The sequence below is a fragment of the Eutrigla gurnardus genome (assembly GCF_963514095.1).
Source record: "Eutrigla gurnardus genome assembly, chromosome: 23".
In the NCBI taxonomy this organism is placed as follows: Eukaryota; Metazoa; Chordata; class Actinopteri; order Perciformes; family Triglidae; genus Eutrigla; species Eutrigla gurnardus.
The window spans coordinates 3872663-3889380 of record NC_139934.1 but is presented as its reverse complement, the minus strand read 5'-3'; the positions used below and the strand labels follow the sequence as shown (position 1 = coordinate 3889380).

General features: G+C 45.9%; 2 protein-coding genes across 4 annotated transcripts in view; both read left to right on the top strand.

Moving 5' to 3' along the window:
- LOC311009305 (H-2 class II histocompatibility antigen, A-U alpha chain-like) overlaps nucleotides 1-16718 on the top strand; it is a 29239-nt gene that overhangs the window by 5217 nt on the left and 7304 nt on the right. The window contains exons 2-5 of one of the 3 annotated variants that reach the window (XM_084003388.1): nucleotides 11295-11372; nucleotides 11426-11510; nucleotides 11612-11860; nucleotides 12369-12653. In XM_084003388.1, the coding sequence (XP_083859514.1) occupies nucleotides 11441-11510; nucleotides 11612-11860; nucleotides 12369-12653 (604 nt within the window). In that variant the 5' untranslated portion in view covers nucleotides 11295-11372; nucleotides 11426-11440. Of the gene's footprint in view, nucleotides 1-11291; nucleotides 11373-11425; nucleotides 11511-11611; nucleotides 11861-12368; nucleotides 12654-16718 lie in introns of those variants that run through there. The other 2 variants (XM_084003389.1, XM_084003387.1) reach the window with 2 other exon arrangements.
- Nucleotides 545-2917, top strand: LOC311009302 (H-2 class II histocompatibility antigen, I-E beta chain-like). The gene is made up of 6 exons (XM_084003384.1): nucleotides 545-614; nucleotides 683-955; nucleotides 1617-1830; nucleotides 2305-2372; nucleotides 2459-2572; nucleotides 2774-2917. Exons 1-6 carry the CDS (start codon nucleotides 560-562, stop codon nucleotides 2797-2799), a joined length of 750 nt encoding a protein of 249 aa, XP_083859510.1. The 5' UTR covers nucleotides 545-559; the 3' UTR covers nucleotides 2800-2917.

Here is a 16718-nt window from a genome sequence, read left to right as displayed (position 1 = left end):
AACTCTCCCGGTTGCCATGGTGAATCGTAGCATCGAAGCTCCATTGATGATGGCTTTGTAGAGTCGGCAGGCACGCGCGTAGCTCAGAGTTTACATACTCTTTGCCTTTGAGTCCACTATATAGTGCCCTCCATAGAACTACCCTATATAGGGAGTAGGGAGTAGGGAGTAGGGAATGATTTCAGACACAGCTACTGTTTATTGAACTAATTCAGAACTGCTGTTCTGGAACCGAAAACTCAGAGTTGGTTGAGCCTGCTTTCTGGAACGACCCCGTTCGCAAAAAATCTAAAGAGCTCTGCACAGAATCTGGATCATGTCCGCGATATGAAATGTTGAAAATGTCGGAGAATATATATACAATAGTAGTAGTAGTACTAATAGATGATTTCAGTGTGTTTGTGCTCCAGCAGCAGACTCTTGTCTGACTCGTCTGCCTGGTAACAGGTGATGATGATGATGATGATGATGATGATGATGCAGCAGGTCATGTGATCAGCTCCTCTGGTTGTTACAGCAGCTCTCAGTTAGACTGTCAGTTTGTGAGCTGAACAGGAACATGGCTTCAACTTTACTCAGCGTCTCCCTCCTCTTCATCAGCCTCTCCGGAGCAGGTAGGATCAATACCTGATCACTGATCAATACCTGATCACTGGTTCAAACTGACTGTGTTTTCCTACAGATGGATACATGGAATGTAGAGAGTACAGCTGTGAATTCAACTCGACTGATCTGAAGGACATGGAGTTCATCCTGTCGTACTATTACAACAAGTTGAAGTACATCAGTTTCCGCAGCAGTGTGGGGAAGTTTGTTGGATTCACTGAGTACGGAGTGAAGACCGCAGAGTCCTGGAACAATGATCCTTCTATACTGGCTGTCATGGACACTGTGAAGGAGACCTACTGTCTGAACAACGTTGGCAATGACTACAATGATGCTCTGACTAAAACAGGTGAGTTTGTTTTCATCACCTCATCATTTATTCATCATCAACAGCTGAAAGAACCAGAGATTCAACTTTAATCTGGAGCCTCAAGTCTCCACCTGCTGGTGGAACTCTGCTACTGCAACACACACACACACACACACACACACACACACACACACACACACACACACATACACACGCACACACACACACACACAACACACACAGACACACATACAAACACACTGATAGTAATACTACTAGTAGTACTGATAGTAATTCTGCTGATAGTACTGATAGTAATACTACTAGTATTCATAGTTATTCTGCTGATACTACTAGTACTGATAGTAATACTGCTGATGCTACTAGTACTGATAGTAATACTACTAGTACTGATAGTAATTCTGCTGATACTACTAGTACTGATAGTAATACTACTAGTACTCATAGTAATTCTGCTGATACTACTACTGATAGTAATACTGCTGATGCTACTAGTACTAATAGTAAAACTACTAGTACTGATAGTAATTCTGCTGATGCTACTAGTACTGATAGTAATACTACTAGTACTCATAGTAATTCTGCTGATACTACTAGTACCGATAGTAATACTACTAGTACTGATAGTAACACTGCTGATACTAGTAGTACCGATAGTAATACTACATGTGTATTTCAGCGACGCCCTACGTCAGACTGCACTCGGTGGCGTCCCCTGGTGGTAAACACCCGGCCATGCTGGTCTGCAGCGTCTTCGACTTCTACCCCAAACAGATCCGAGTGAGCTGGCGCCGAGACGGGAAGGAAGTCTCCTCTGATGTCACTTCCACTGACGAGCTGGCCGACGGGGATTGGTACTACCAGATCCACTCTCACCTGGAGTACACACCCATGTGGGTCCACCGCCCATCCAGTTGGGTCCAGGTCCAATAGGTCCAGGTCCAATTGGGTTAAGGTCCAGTTAGGTCCAGGTCCAATACATTCAGGTCCAGTTGGGTTCAGGTCCAATACATTCAGGTCCAGTTGGGTTCAGGTCCAGGTTCAGGTCCAGTTGGGTCCAGGTCCATTAGGTCCAGGTCCAGTTGGGTTAAGGTCCAGGTTCAGGTCCAGTTGGGTTTAGATCCAGGTACTGGTTCAGGTCCAGTTGGATTTAGGTCCAGGACCAGTTGGGTTCAGGTCCAGGTTCAGATCCAGTTGGGTTAAGGTCCAGGTCCAATACGTTCAGGTTCAGGTCCAGTTAGGTCCAGGTCCAGTTGGGTTAAGGTCCAGGTTCAGGTCCAGTTGGGTTTAGATCCAGGTACTGGTTCAGGTCCAGTTGGATTTAGGTCCAGGTCCAGATCACCGATGTGTTGGTTCGTGTCCTGCAGGTCTGGAGAGAAGATCTCCTGTGTGGTGGACCACGCCAGCCTGAAACATCCTCTGGTGACTGACTGGGGTAAATACCTGTCTCTCTGCTCACCTGTTGACCCGCCCCTTTACCCGTCTCTCTGCTCACCTGTCTCCCCACCTGTCTCTCCTCAGACCCATCCATGCCCGAGTCTAAGAGGAACAAGATCGCCATCGGAGCCTCAGGACTGATCCTGGGTCTGACCTTGTCTCTGGCTGGATTCATCTACTACAAGAGGAAGGCCAGAGGTCAGATCAGGACACTCTTTAGTTTAGGGTCTGTTCGGACTCGCACCTCTTTTTCCAGACCGGGTTCATCAGAGTCTGGAATTATTTCATCCATACTAGTACTTCTGAAACCTGGTCTGGAACCCGTTTAGTATAGATTTAATGATGTGGTATCAGTATTTGGGGCTGACCCTGTCCTCGTCTCTGCTCTGTTTTATCCAGGTCGGATCCTGGTTCCCAGTAACTGAGCCCGGACCTGGTCCCGGACTTGGTCCAGTAGCTGTTTGTGAGATGGAAGTAGAAACAGCAGCTGCTTGGACCTGCTTCTTGTTGTCAGTCATCATCATCATCAAAGTTTCCCACAGCTGCTAAGAGCACGGCAGAAACCGTCCTCATCATTGTTTTTAGGGGCCTGTTGTTTGGAAACCCCGAGTAGTTCTTCCACCTTCCTCCATCATCTTCTCTTGTCAAATAGTACTATTTTCTGTATGGCTTCATTTGGCATTCTACACACATGTGCTATGAAACTGTATTGTTACGGAACAGCTTCGGTGATGATACGCTGGCTGCATATATACTGGCCTAATCCTCCGGTCAGAGAAGACGCAGCAACTTCTCCACGTGAGATGACTTTATTGACCTCCAACTGCACAGGACACTGTAGTACACGGTAGTTTGTGCTTATGTGTGTGGTTTGTGATGTCTGCAGAGGACAACAATAATCAACAATATTAGTAATAATTAACCTACTATACGGTAGCATTAATAATAGAACAACCTGAATTACAATAGACATAAATAACGTGTCATACCGCAAATCAATGACAGGGGTCAGTGTAGGATCGTTAAACAACACTACAGCTTGGCGCAACAGGCAGGTCACGTGACCAAGCTAACATGAGACAGCCACGTCGGCTACTGGTCGGGCCAATTTGACACGCTAGCAACAATATGATAGCCGCCTCAATGAACGACAACTACATTGCTAAATAAACAGTCACAGAAGGAAATCAAATGTACGGTAATTAAGTTACATGTCGGGCCGTCCATGTTTCATGGGGTTCAGTAAGACATGCTAAAGTAAGCTAACAAAGCAAACCGAGCTCATTAACGTGGTAATATTAATAGCTCTTGATACATACAAAATATAAACAATATCCATTCATTAAGTAACTTACATCATCACCGACGCACACTGTTGTACAAAGAAAAAGAAGAGCGCTGACGATCGGTGGAATATTAACTAGACTATTTAACTGCACATAAAGTTTTTCGAACACACTGCGCATGTGCAAACAGTCCGTCAGTCTCTGGATGAAGCAGTTCGCTGTGACGTGTACTCCTCCCAGCAGGGAATTCACAACATGTATGTTTCAATATACTTCAATGGGTTGCGATTTGGTCAGTTCGTACAGTTTACTGTTTGAGATCTTAAAGGCCCAATCCACATCACCATCGACTAGTGCTGCAGGATCAGGGGCGGGACATTCTTCCGTGCATCGCCGCCAGCTATCATCTTTCTCAGGAACCCATTCCAAACAGTACTCAGCTTTTGGAGTTCACTAGATAGTTCCCATGTACACTATACAGTAGCTGGGACTGCACACATGCCGTCAGGATTCCCATGCGAGTGTTGAGATGTATTTCTCGGTCGGTCAGCACATGCTTCGGTTCGTTCCATTTTTCATATGCTGATGCAATTTGGTGGTGTAGAAACTTTAATGACTTCCCAGTACTGCTGATAAGATGACCAAGGTACCGGAATTGCCTTACATTCTTTATCTCGGCATTGTTGATAGTTAATAGGCTTAATTGCGCATTTCCGTCCACATTAAAGGCCAACGTCTCCGTTTTTTTATAGGAGTCCAAACCTTGAGAATGTTATCATATATATATATATCTTCTTAAGCTTGTCCAAGCTCTGGGAGAACACTACCACGTCATCCGCATATGTTGGAGCCATTTTTTGTTTGTTTATAGTTACCTAGTTAAAAACGCTAGAAATGCCACCACCTGGTGTTGACCAGTGGTATTGACAGGAGGCCTTTATAATGAGGTCCCTGATTACACGCAGGTGTGCAAACCAACAGGTGAATGCTGAGAGAGCACACAGTTTTTACTGCTCCATTTTGTTATCCGTTTTATCTCGATACCGACACTAAGTAACACTTAGAACGCTACATTTTAGATATTGCAACGGATTGTGATATTAGCGTATTTTTTGTTTACTTGTACTTTTTAGTTTAATTCAATTGGTGCATGTTAGAGCTGCGAGCCAACACATGCACACACTCACACACACAAAATCCGCCCATAATCAACCGGACAGACTACAAGCAAAATCAACAAACAAGTAAGTGCTAGCTCGAAGCACGTAAGAATCTCTCGACAGCATAAAGGCTGACTCACTATGAGACAATATGTGAGGTGTGTGTATGATCAGAAATGGTGGATAGGAAGTATCAGAGATGTTTCAGATGAAGATGTACTGGTTCAGTTCATGCACCCACATGGCCCTGCCAAGAGTTTCTACTGGCCAAGAAGAGAAGACGTGTGCAATGTTCCACTGCAGCATAGAACTGCAAGGATTGACGTTCCCTCTACAGAAACTGGGTGCATGTATGCCATCAAAAAAGATGAGCACAACAGAGCAGAGATGTACATTAGACAATTTGTAAAGTGACTACCAAATTAATGAATGTGATGAAGGAACTGGATCTAAAAGATGAAAAATGTCTCATCCCTCATAGTGAGCATAGAGACAAACTGTTATTCAATATCAAACTGGAGACTTTTCTACTGTAATTTAAAATATTTATGCTCAAATGAATAAGTATGACAAAATGCACAGTCTTCAATATTATGCTATTTTTGTTCATGGTTTAAGACATTAAAAGCTGCTTTCAGCATGTTTAACTCACATTCAAGGACGTATTGCCTCTGTAACTACAACTGTGCTACATTTTAATGTTTTCGTAAGGCTTAATTTATCAGTAGCATTTAGTCACATGTAAGTCTTTGGTAAATGGTAAAAAACACAATTGAATTGCCCTGCTGTAATGTTTACTTGTTGGATATTAGGACATGCAGTACCAAAACCAGCCACAAAAACCCCACCAATATCAGGATTTTAAAAAATCACTGCGACAAAATGAGGCAAAACACCCTCCTGATTTTTTAATATGATTTTAACAAGAATATGACCTTTCAAAAAAAGTAAGTTTGGACCTGATACTTGTTGTCAGTTTTTTGGAATATGACTCTGAAGTTGGGCAAAGATGTGTTAACTTCCATTTTTGAGCCTTAATATCTGTGAAACTAATAATCTAAGAGAAACCATATTTTGTAGACTGTTTAAGCTAACACCAGAGATAGAGGCAGAAATGATAGAAGTCTTTTATCTGTAAAAATGGGAGCTCAGCCACTCTTCAAATGTACTACTTTATTTCAAAAAGCCTCATTTTAAGTACCTACCATACTAGGTTATCATTGAGGTACACCCCTGTTATTCCATGTCTGGAGGCGTTTAGTAACAGATATACACTGTAGAAATTTGAAGGCCACAGGTGAGATAGTTTTCCAGATATTGCTGTTTAAAAATGGCTTTTCAGAGCATGATGCCAAAAAACGTCTAAACTACCCTTCATTCAATGAGGTTTCATGAGAAAACTGTTGACAGTAGAGACCTAATATTTTGGATTTGTCCCATTAACAAGTGTGTCTCTGTACTAGAATTTTTACAGGACATTCTGAGATGGTCAGGTGGGAGGCATTTGATGAAATGACACGGAATGACCCAGCAGTGACCTCTCCTCCCTCAGTGCCGACACCTTCAGTTCCTATAAACAACATATACAAACGCTTCTCATAATCATGTTTTAGCTAAACTATTCACCACTACTCATATATTATAATATGTACAGTAATACTGGCTCCACCCTCCATCCATGTTCTTTAAGAAACATCCTGTATGAAGGGGATCAGTGTGATGGGAATTTTTCATTTAGTAGTTCATTATAGTATAATTCGTAGTTTGAGTAGTTTTAACTCACACTATTCCAAGTGTCATGAGGTAACCTGTATTCTGCACTTATGTCATGTCATGTGTTACATGAGTTGTAAAATGCATCTTGTGACACCAGCACAGCTGGCAAGTCAATATGGATCTATGGACACTGATGAGTGGTTCAAACACCACATTCTGGACAAAGTTCTCCGTCTACACAAACAACGGAACAATGCTTTCTGATGACACATCACAAACAACTGTATAAAAAGCCCTTCTCAAGACTGAAGACTTGGTCAGACTCTTAAGGAGTCTGCCCCTATCTGGCCAGATAGTTTGCTCTGAAGCTGTATGTCGGTGATGCGGTCCGCTTGGACACCCTGTTTGCAAGGGCTTTGACTTATTAGACTTTCTCTGTTTACAGTCTGTCTGTAGCGACTGCTAGCCTGTTTTTGGACTCTTTATTGAATAAATTACTGAAAGCTCTGTTGGGAGTTGTTTTCTTATTTCTCATCAGGTGATCATAAACTGATTTCCACCACAATCAGCACATAGAAAAGTGTTACAGCTACATTAAAATACAAGTACATCCGTGAAGCCTTTCATAGCAGCATTCCTCCTGCCGGTGAACTTCTCATCTTTCCCACCGAATGAGGTCTCGGTTCTTCTTCCGTCCCTTTATCGGACAACGGTGCACCGCGTTATTAATCACCGTTAGTAAATATATAACCACATTTTAAGAGAAGCACGATCTTCTTGGTTAACGTCGGGAAAAACGGCACATTTGCCACTTTGCTTACGCTTGCTAACCACTATGGTAAATTAGCGTCAGTAGGCTAGCTGACCAACAGGACCTTCGATTTGTAACGTTAACGTACAATTCCAACAACAAAGAAGTAACGTTCATTATCAATATGATTTAAAAGTGAGACACAGTCACACTTTTACCCTCTCGTTTATACTCTAGAACAGCACTTATAAGAAACAGTCATGGGGACATTGATCCTGCCCCAGACCAGTGATCCTGCCCCAGACCAGTGAACCTGCTCCAGACCAGTGAGCCTGCCCCCAGACCAGTGATCCTGCCCCAGACCAGTGATCCTGCCCCAGACCAGTGAGCCTGCTCCAGACCAGTGATCCTGCCCCAGACCAGTGATTCCATATTTCTCAATTAAGTGTTTCAGATCATCAAACTGGTTTTAATATTAGATCGTTTTAAATGATTCTTTTATTTATTGAAGGTAATAAATCGATCCGACCCGACCGGCCCTCTGTGCCCCCCTTTGTTCCTCAATCAACCAAAAGACCAAAGTTGATTTCACAAGACACACCAGGAAGGATTCCTGCCAGACCGGTTCAATCTGAACACTTATAAAGAACCTGTCTGGCAACGTGAAGCTGAAAGATCTGAACCAGAAATCAGAAGTATGAGGAAGAAACCATGTATCGGTCTGGAAAGGGTCTCAAAGACCTTTCTAAGGGTCTGGGACTCCAGAGAACCACAGTGAGAACCATTATTCACAAACAGAGAGAACATGGAACAGTGGTGAACCTTCCCAGGACCGACCGGCCACCCGAACTCCACCAAGACCACATCGGGGACTCATCCAGGAGGTCCCAAAAGAGCCCAGAATACCATCTAAAGGACTGCAGGTCTCACTTGCCTCAGTTAAGGTCAAAGTTCACGATTCTACAGTAAGAAGGACACGGGGCAAAGATGGCACCCATGGGAGACCTGTGAGACCAAAACCACTTCTGTCCACGAAGAACCAAAAACATCTTGATGACCCCCAAGACCTTTGGGATCAGTCAGACCTGTTGGCGTCTCCCAACCACCACCTGGTCCTCTGGGGATGGATACACTACCCTGCAGACTGCTGGTCCCAGGATCCAGCACCACATGGAGCCAGGTCCCTACCATCCAGGTGGTCTCTAGTGGACTACGAGTGTGACTGGAACGTTCTCATATGCTGAGGTATCTTTATATGTTTATTAGAAGTTGTCTCATGATGAGGGTCTGTGTTAGGATCCTGGTTCTAGATGTAGATCCAGGCTTCACATCCAGTCTGCTTCCTGTGTTTCCTGTTTAGCATATTTGATTCTGGACTTCCTCGTTGGTTTCATCAGAACCTGCTGCTCACTTGGTGAAACGTCTGCAGCAGTAGACCTGGGATCCACATCCAGGTCTAGTTCAGACCGGGTCCTCAACCGGACCCGGTCTACGTGGACCCTAGGGGACCGGGATGCTCTGAGGGGACGAGGTCTAGCCTCACTTCCTCTCTGATCCTGATTTGTGGTTCTGCTGTCTCTTGAGATGAAGAGTGTAAAAACTAAACACATAATATTCATAATAATAATAATTCCTCGTCATTTTATTAATGAAGGAATCCAGAGAATAAATGAATAAATGTTCATCTTAAAGGAGACATATTATGCTCATTTCTGCTTGTTGACATGGGTCTTTGATGTCTAAATGGAATGATAGTAACATGCTTTGGTCGAAAAAACCCAAGGATTGAGCACAGCAGGGTTCTCAACATACCAGTTTCACAGCCCTGCTTTCAGCGGCCGGATTCAGTGACTTTCCCTTTAAATGCTAGTGAGCTACTGCGTGCGCCGCCCAAACGGTCTTGGCACCGCCCACCTCTTCCTGCCGGGCGTAAGACGTGAGGACGCCATTTTGTAACCATAACAACGGTTGATTCGTGGGAGAAATGGCTGCCGGACTCGCCACCGAGAATCCTGCCCGTATACAGGCAATCGAACCGGGCCGGAATGTCGGGACCCGTGCCCTCAGACCCGGGCGAAAAGCCCTTGCAGCTCAGTCACGCTCCGGCCGGTCCAGGTCCGCGCCAAGCCACAATTACGCACCGCGAAGCCGGACTTCTGCTCCGCCGCAGACCCGTAGACCCTCGGACGCGTTGCGGGGAATCCAGACGTTAAATAGAGACCTCAACCACGCCGAACTGTCGGGACTCTCACCGTCAGAGCTTGCTGAAAAGCCCTCGGACATCGGTCAAACACCGGCCCGCCCAGCCCCACGCGAGTCCACACAGGCGGACTCTCCGTCGAACGCGAAACGCCAAGACGCGCAGCACGCAAACCAGCCGGGAGACAGACAGCTGAACACGGCCGAACTCGGGCCACTTGTGCCCACAAGGCTGTGTGAAAAGCCCATGCACCTCACCCAAGCACCGGCCGGTCCAGCTCCGCGCCGCGCCACAATGACGCACCGCGAAGCCGGACTTCTGCTCCGTCCGTAGACCCGTAAAACACTCGGACGCGTCGCGGGGATTCCCGCAGGTAAATAGACACAAGAACCCAGCCGAACTCTCGGCCCTGATGCCCCCAGACCATGGTGAAAAGCCCGCGGTCCTCACTAACACACAGGCCCGCCCAGGTCCACAAGAGTCCACACAGGCGGACTCTCCGTCGAACGCGAAACGCCAAGACGCGCCGCACGCAAACCAGCCGGGAAACAGACAGCTGAACACGGCCGAACTCGGGCCACTTGTGCCCCCAAGGCTGTGTGAAAAGCCCGCGGACATCGGTCAAACACCGGCCCGCCCAGGTCCACAAGAGTCCACACAGGCGGACTCTCCGTCGAACGCGAAACGCCAAGACGCGCCGCACGCAAACCAGCCGGGAAACGGACAGCTGAACACGGCCGAACTCGGGCCACTTGTGCCCACAAGGCTGTGTGAAAAGCCCATGGAGCTCGCCCAAGCACCGGCCGGTCCAGGTCCGCGACACGCCACAATTACGCACAGCGAAGCCGGACTTCGGCTCCGTCCATAGACCCGTAAACCCTCGGACGCGTTGCGGGGATTCCCGCAGGTAAATAGACGCAAAAACCCAGCCGAACTCTCGGCCCTGATGCCCCCAGACCATGGTGAAAAGCCCGTGGTCCTCACTAAAACACCGGCCCGCCCAGGGCCACAAGAGTCCGCACCGGAGAACCGGGAACTCTGCCGGTAACCCCCCCGATTATAGGCTCAAAACCCCGGCCGAACTCTCGGGCCTGACGGACTCATGGCGAGCTCCAGACGACCCCGGCACCAGGCGGCCCCGTGGACCCATATGAGGACCCGTGCATCCGATGACAGAGCAGCAGTGCTTGGCTTTCGGCTTGTACATGGTGGCGGTTAGGCTGTCGAGTACAAGTGAAGCGAGTAAGAAAAAATGGCGGATCCTTGTTCAGGTAGCCGGCGTAATGTGGGTGGGGATATGCCATGAATATGCAATGACTATGCAAGAATATGCAAAAGACCGGATTGTGACGTCACAATACGGTCAAAATCCAAACGGCTCGTTTAGAGACTAAATTCCTGACTCTGCCAGTTACTAAATATTGACTTAGTTGTCAAAACTCATGTTTAAGGGGTCGGGAGACACCCCGGATACGCAAATATACAAACTAAAGCAAGGAAAAAGTCAGTTTTGCATAATATGTCCCCTTTAAATAATTATAATAATAATAATCTGCTGAAATATGCAAATTAAATATGAATAAAAGAACAATTTCTTCCTCAGCAAAACATGAAAGAGACAAATATCATAAATATTATAAATATAAATATTTCCATCTGTCATGTTGTCCTCTGATAATCATACTGACAGATAAACATGTTTTACTGCAGCCTGTCTACCTGGATATCGATGACATCACGCCATCCCTGCTCTCTGATTGGCTGTTCTCAGACAGGTTCAGGTCTACAGAGAGTCAGACGGGTTCAGGTCTACAGAGAGTCAGACGGGTTTAGGTCTACAGAGAGTCAGACGGGTTCAGGTCTACAGAGAGTCAGACGGGTTTAGGTCTACAGAGATTTCAGACGGGTTCAGGTCTACAGAGAGTCAGACAGGTTTAGGTCTACAGAGAGCTGATGAAGACCATGATGAAGACCATGATGGGGGTCCTCGTCCTCTCCAGTGTCTTCTGTGTCTCAGCTGACAGTAAGTTTGTCTGTCTGTTGACTCACTGTCTGTCTGTCTGTCTGTCTGTTTACTGTCTGTCTGTCTGTTGACTGTCTGTCTGCTCTGGTGTTTCTCTTCAGGTCTCTATGAGGAAACTACTTATGCTGGCTGTTCAGAGACTGATGAAGAGGCGGTTGTTGGACTACAAGGGGAAGTGCTGTGGTACGCAGACATCAAGAACAAGAGAGGAGTCGAGCCTCAGCCCAGTTTCATGGATCATATCACCTATCAGGATGAAGGTTATGAAGTGGCTGCGCGTGAGCTACAGGGCTGCAAAGCACTCCTGAACATTGATCGTAAAGTCTTCAAGGACCTCCCGTTGGAGCGTGGTAAGTCTTCCCAGTGTTTCACTCAGCGTTCTGTTCTCCTGTTTACTTTGAACTCAACAGAAGGTTCTATTTGGACAAGAAGACGGGTTCCTCTCACAACAACAACAACAACAACAACAACAAGCTTATTGTCTCTTGTTCTGGTCAAACACACTGACGGTCTCAACAACTAACAGTGCAGTCAACCCCAGAGTCCAGGGTCCAGAGTCCAGGTCCAGAGACCAGAGTTCAGGGTCCAGAGTCTGGGGTCCAGCATCCAGGGTCCAGAGTCCAGAGTTTAGGGTCCAGATTTCAGGGTTGAGGGTCCAGAGTTCAGGGTCCAGAGATCATGGTCGATAGTCCACAGTTCAGGGTCCAGAGTCCAGGTCCAGAGTTCAGGGTCCAGAGTTCAGGGTCTGGGGTTCAGAGTTCAGGGTCCAGAGTCCAGGGTCCAGGGTCCATAATAAATGAGTTTCACTGATAATAAGATATTATATTAAATATTAATAAGTGCTGTGTTTCCGTTCAGATCCTCCTTCTCTTCCAATCATCTACACCCGAGACGCCCTGGACCTGGGGGAGAACAACACCCTCATCTGTCATGTGACTGGATTCTTTCCTGCTCCTGTAGCGTTCTACTGGACTAAGAACGAAGAGAACGTGACCGAAGGAACCAGCATCAATGTTCCCTACGTCAACAAAGACGGGACCTTCAACCAGTTCTCCAGACTGGACTTCACCCCACAGCTGGGGGACGTCTACAGCTGTACAGTGAGCCATCTGGCCCTGAAGCAACCGCTGACCAGGATCTGGAGTGAGACACCTTAGAAACCTGGACACAGCAAACCCAGAGCCAGCTGGCTGTCTCCAGATGTGTCGTGACTCTTAACTCTGTTTTCTGTCTCCAGATGTGGACATGACTCTTAACTCTGTTTTCTGTCTCCAGATGTGCCGTGACTCTTAACTCTGTTGTCTGTCTCCAGATGTGTCGTGACTCTTAACTCTGTTTTCTGTCTCCAGATGTGGACGTGACTCTCAAATCTGTGTTTTCTGTCTCCAGATGTGGACGTGACTCTCAAATCTGTGTTTTTGTCTCCAGATGTGTCGTGACTCTTAACTCTGTTTTCTGACTCCAGATGTGTCGTGACTCTTAACTCTGTTTTCTGTCTCCAGATGTGTCGTGACTCTTAACTCTGTTATCTGTCTCCAGATGTGTTGTGACTCTTAACTGTGTGTTTTCTGTCTCCAGATGTGTGGTGACCTTTAACTCTTTTTTCTGTCTCCAGATGTGTCGTGACTCTTAACTCTGTTTTCTGTCTCCAGATGTGTCGTGACTCTTAACTCTGTTTTCTGTCTCCAGATGTGCCGTGACTCTTAACTGTGTGTTTTCTGTCTCCAGATGTGGACGTGACTCTCAAATCAGTGTTTTCTGTCTCCAGATGTGTCGTGACTCTTGACTCTGTTTTCTGTCTCCAGATGTGTCGTGACTCTTAACTCTGTTTTCTGTCTCCAGATGTGTCGTGACTCTTAACTCTGTTTTCTGTCTCCAGATGTGCCGTGACTCTTAACTGTGTGTTTTCTGTCTCCAGATGTGGACGTGACTCTCAAATCAGTGTTTTCTGTCTCCAGATGTGTCGTGACTCTTGACTCTGTTTTCTGTCTCCAGATGTGTCGTGACTCTTAACTCTGTTTTCTGTCTCCAGATGTGTCGTGACTCTTAACTCTGTTTTCTGTCTCCAGATGTGTCGTGACTCTCAACTCTGATTTCTGTCTCCAGATGTGTCGTGACTCTTAACTCTGTTTTCTGTCTCCAGATGTGCCGTGACTCTTAACTCTGTGTTTTCTGTCTCCAGATGTGTCGTGACCTTTAACTCTGTTTTCTGTCTCCAGATGTGTCGTGACTCTTAACTCTGTTTTCTGTCTCCAGATGTGTCGTGACTCTTAACTCTGTTTTCTGTCTCCAGATGTGTCGTGACTCTTAACTCTGTTTTCTGTCTCCAGATGTGTCGTGACTCTCAACTCTGATTTCTGTCTCCAGATGTGTCGTGACTCTTAACTCTGTTTTCTGTCTCCAGATGTGCCGTGACTCTTAACTCTGTGTTTTCTGTCTCCAGATGTGTCGTGACCTTTAACTCTGTTTTCTGTCTCCAGATCTGTCGTGACTCTTAACTCTGTTTTCTGTCTCCCGATGTGGACGTGACTCTCAAATCTGTGTTTTCTGTCTCCAGATGTGTCGTGACTCTTAACTCTGTTTTCTGTCTCCAGATGTGTCGTGACTCTTAACTCTGTTTTCTGACTCCAGATGTGTCGTGACTCTCAACTCTGTTTTCTGTCTCCAGATGTGTCGTTACTCTTAACTCTGTTTTCTGTCTCCAGATGTGTTGTGACTCTTAACTGTGTGTTTTCTGTCTCCAGATGTGTGGTGAACTTTAACTCTTTTTTCTGTCTCCAGATGTGTCGTGACTCTTAACTCTGTTTTCTGTCTCCAGATGTGTCGTGACTCTTAACTCTGTTTTCTGTCTCCAGATGTGGACGTGACTCTCAAATCTGTGTTTTTGTCTCCAGATGTGTCGTGACTCTTAACTCTGTTTTCTGACTCCAGATGTGTCGTGACTCTTAACTCTGTTTTCTGTCTCCAGATGTGTCGTGACTATTAACTCTGTTATCTGTCTCCAGATGTGTTGTGACTCTTAACTGTGTGTTTTCTGTCTCCAGATGTGTGGTGACCTTTAACTCTTTTTTCTGTCTCCAGATGTGTCGTGACTCTTAACTCTGTTTTCTGTCTCCAGATGTGTCGTGACTCTTAACTCTGTTTTCTGTCTCCAGATGTGCCGTGACTCTTAACTGTGTGTTTTCTGTCTCCAGATGTGGACGTGACTCTCAAATCAGTGTTTTCTGTCTCCAGATGTGTCGTGACTCTTGACTCTGTTTTCTGTCTCCAGATGTGTCGTGACTCTTAACTCTGTTTTCTGTCTCCAGATGTGTCGTGACTCTTAACTCTGTTTTCTGTCTCCAGATGTGCCGTGACTCTTAACTGTGTGTTTTCTGTCTCCAGATGTGGACGTGACTCTCAAATCAGTGTTTTCTGTCTCCAGATGTGTCGTGACTCTTGACTCTGTTTTCTGTCTCCAGATGTGTCGTGACTCTTAACTCTGTTTTCTGTCTCCAGATGTGTCGTGACTCTTAACTCTGTTTTCTGTCTCCAGATGTGTCGTGACTCTTAACTCTGTTTTCTGTCTCCAGATGTGTCGTGACTCTCAACTCTGATTTCTGTCTCCAGATGTGTCGTGACTCTTAACTCTGTTTTCTGTCTCCAGATGTGCCGTGACTCTTAACTCTGTGTTTTCTGTCTCCAGATGTGTCGTGACCTTTAACTCTGTTTTCTGTCTCCAGATGTGTCGTGACTCTTAACTCTGTTTTCTGTCTCCAGATGTGTCGTGACTCTTAACTCTGTTTTCTGTCTCCAGATGTGTCGTGACTCTTAACTCTGTTTTCTGTCTCCAGATGTGTCGTGACTCTCAACTCTGATTTCTGTCTCCAGATGTGTCGTGACTCTTAACTCTGTTTTCTGTCTCCAGATGTGCCGTGACTCTTAACTCTGTGTTTTCTGTCTCCAGATGTGTCGTGACCTTTAACTCTGTTTTCTGTCTCCAGATCTGTCGTGACTCTTAACTCTGTTTTCTGTCTCCCGATGTGGACGTGACTCTCAAATGTGTGTTTTCTGTCTCCAGATGTGTGGTGAACTTTAACTCTTTTTTCTGTCTCCAGATGTGTCGTGACTCTTAACTCTGTTTTCTGTCTCCAGATGTGTCGTGACTCTTAACTCTGTTTTCTGTCTCCAGATGTGGACGTGACTCTCAAATCTGTGTTTTCTGTCTCCAGATGTGTCGTGACTCTTAACTCTGTTTTCTGTCTCCAGATGTGTCGTTACTCTTAACTCTGTTTTCTGTCTCCAGATGTGTCGTTACTCTTAACTCTGTTTTCTGTCTCCAGATGTGCCGTGACTCTTAACTCTGTGTTTTCTGTCTCCAGATGTGTCGTGACATTTAAAGGAAAACACCACCGCATTTCCATACTGAACTATGTTCTGCCCTGATCTTAGACGAGGTGATACATACCTCCCTCTCCTCTGTGCGTGCACTAAAGGGCTCTTGAGCGCACTCCGCGCAGCGCTAATTTGCTAGCATGTAGCTTGTCCTTAGGATCCAAAGGGGGGTGAAGTTAGAAGCGACCAAGCACTTCCACGTTGTCCCTATTTAAATGCGGTTACGTGAGTAGTTACACGACCCAAGTTTGGTTACACAAAATGAAACATGCCAGTTTTTCTAAGCGGATAACAAGGATAACTATATAGTATGGCGGAATAACAACTGGAAGCACTTCGACGTCGGCGCAGTAATATCATCACTCAAAACATGACGGGACTATATACCTTCTGCTTGTTTTCACAACCCTGTACGATGCACGTTATAACCATGATGTTTGATTCTTCACAAACTATCTTACTACAACCTGATGCTTCCTCAACTGTGCACAAACTACTACAGGTAGTGCAGGCGACGGCGTGCAGGTCACGTAGGTTCTATTGACGGAAGTAAGAGGGGGAGCGGAGTGATGATATTACTGCGCCGACGTCGAAGTGCTTCCAGTTGTTATTCCGCCATACTATATAGTTATCCTTGTTATCCGCTTAGAAAAATTGGCATGTTTCATTTTGTGTAACCAAACTTGGGTCGTGTAACTACTCACGTAACCGTATTTAAATAGGGACAACGTGGAAGTGCTTGGTCGCTTCTAACTTCACCCCCCTTTGGATCCTAAGGAATATACTGGGACAAGCTACATGCTAGCAAATTAGCGCTGCGCGGAGTGTGCGCAA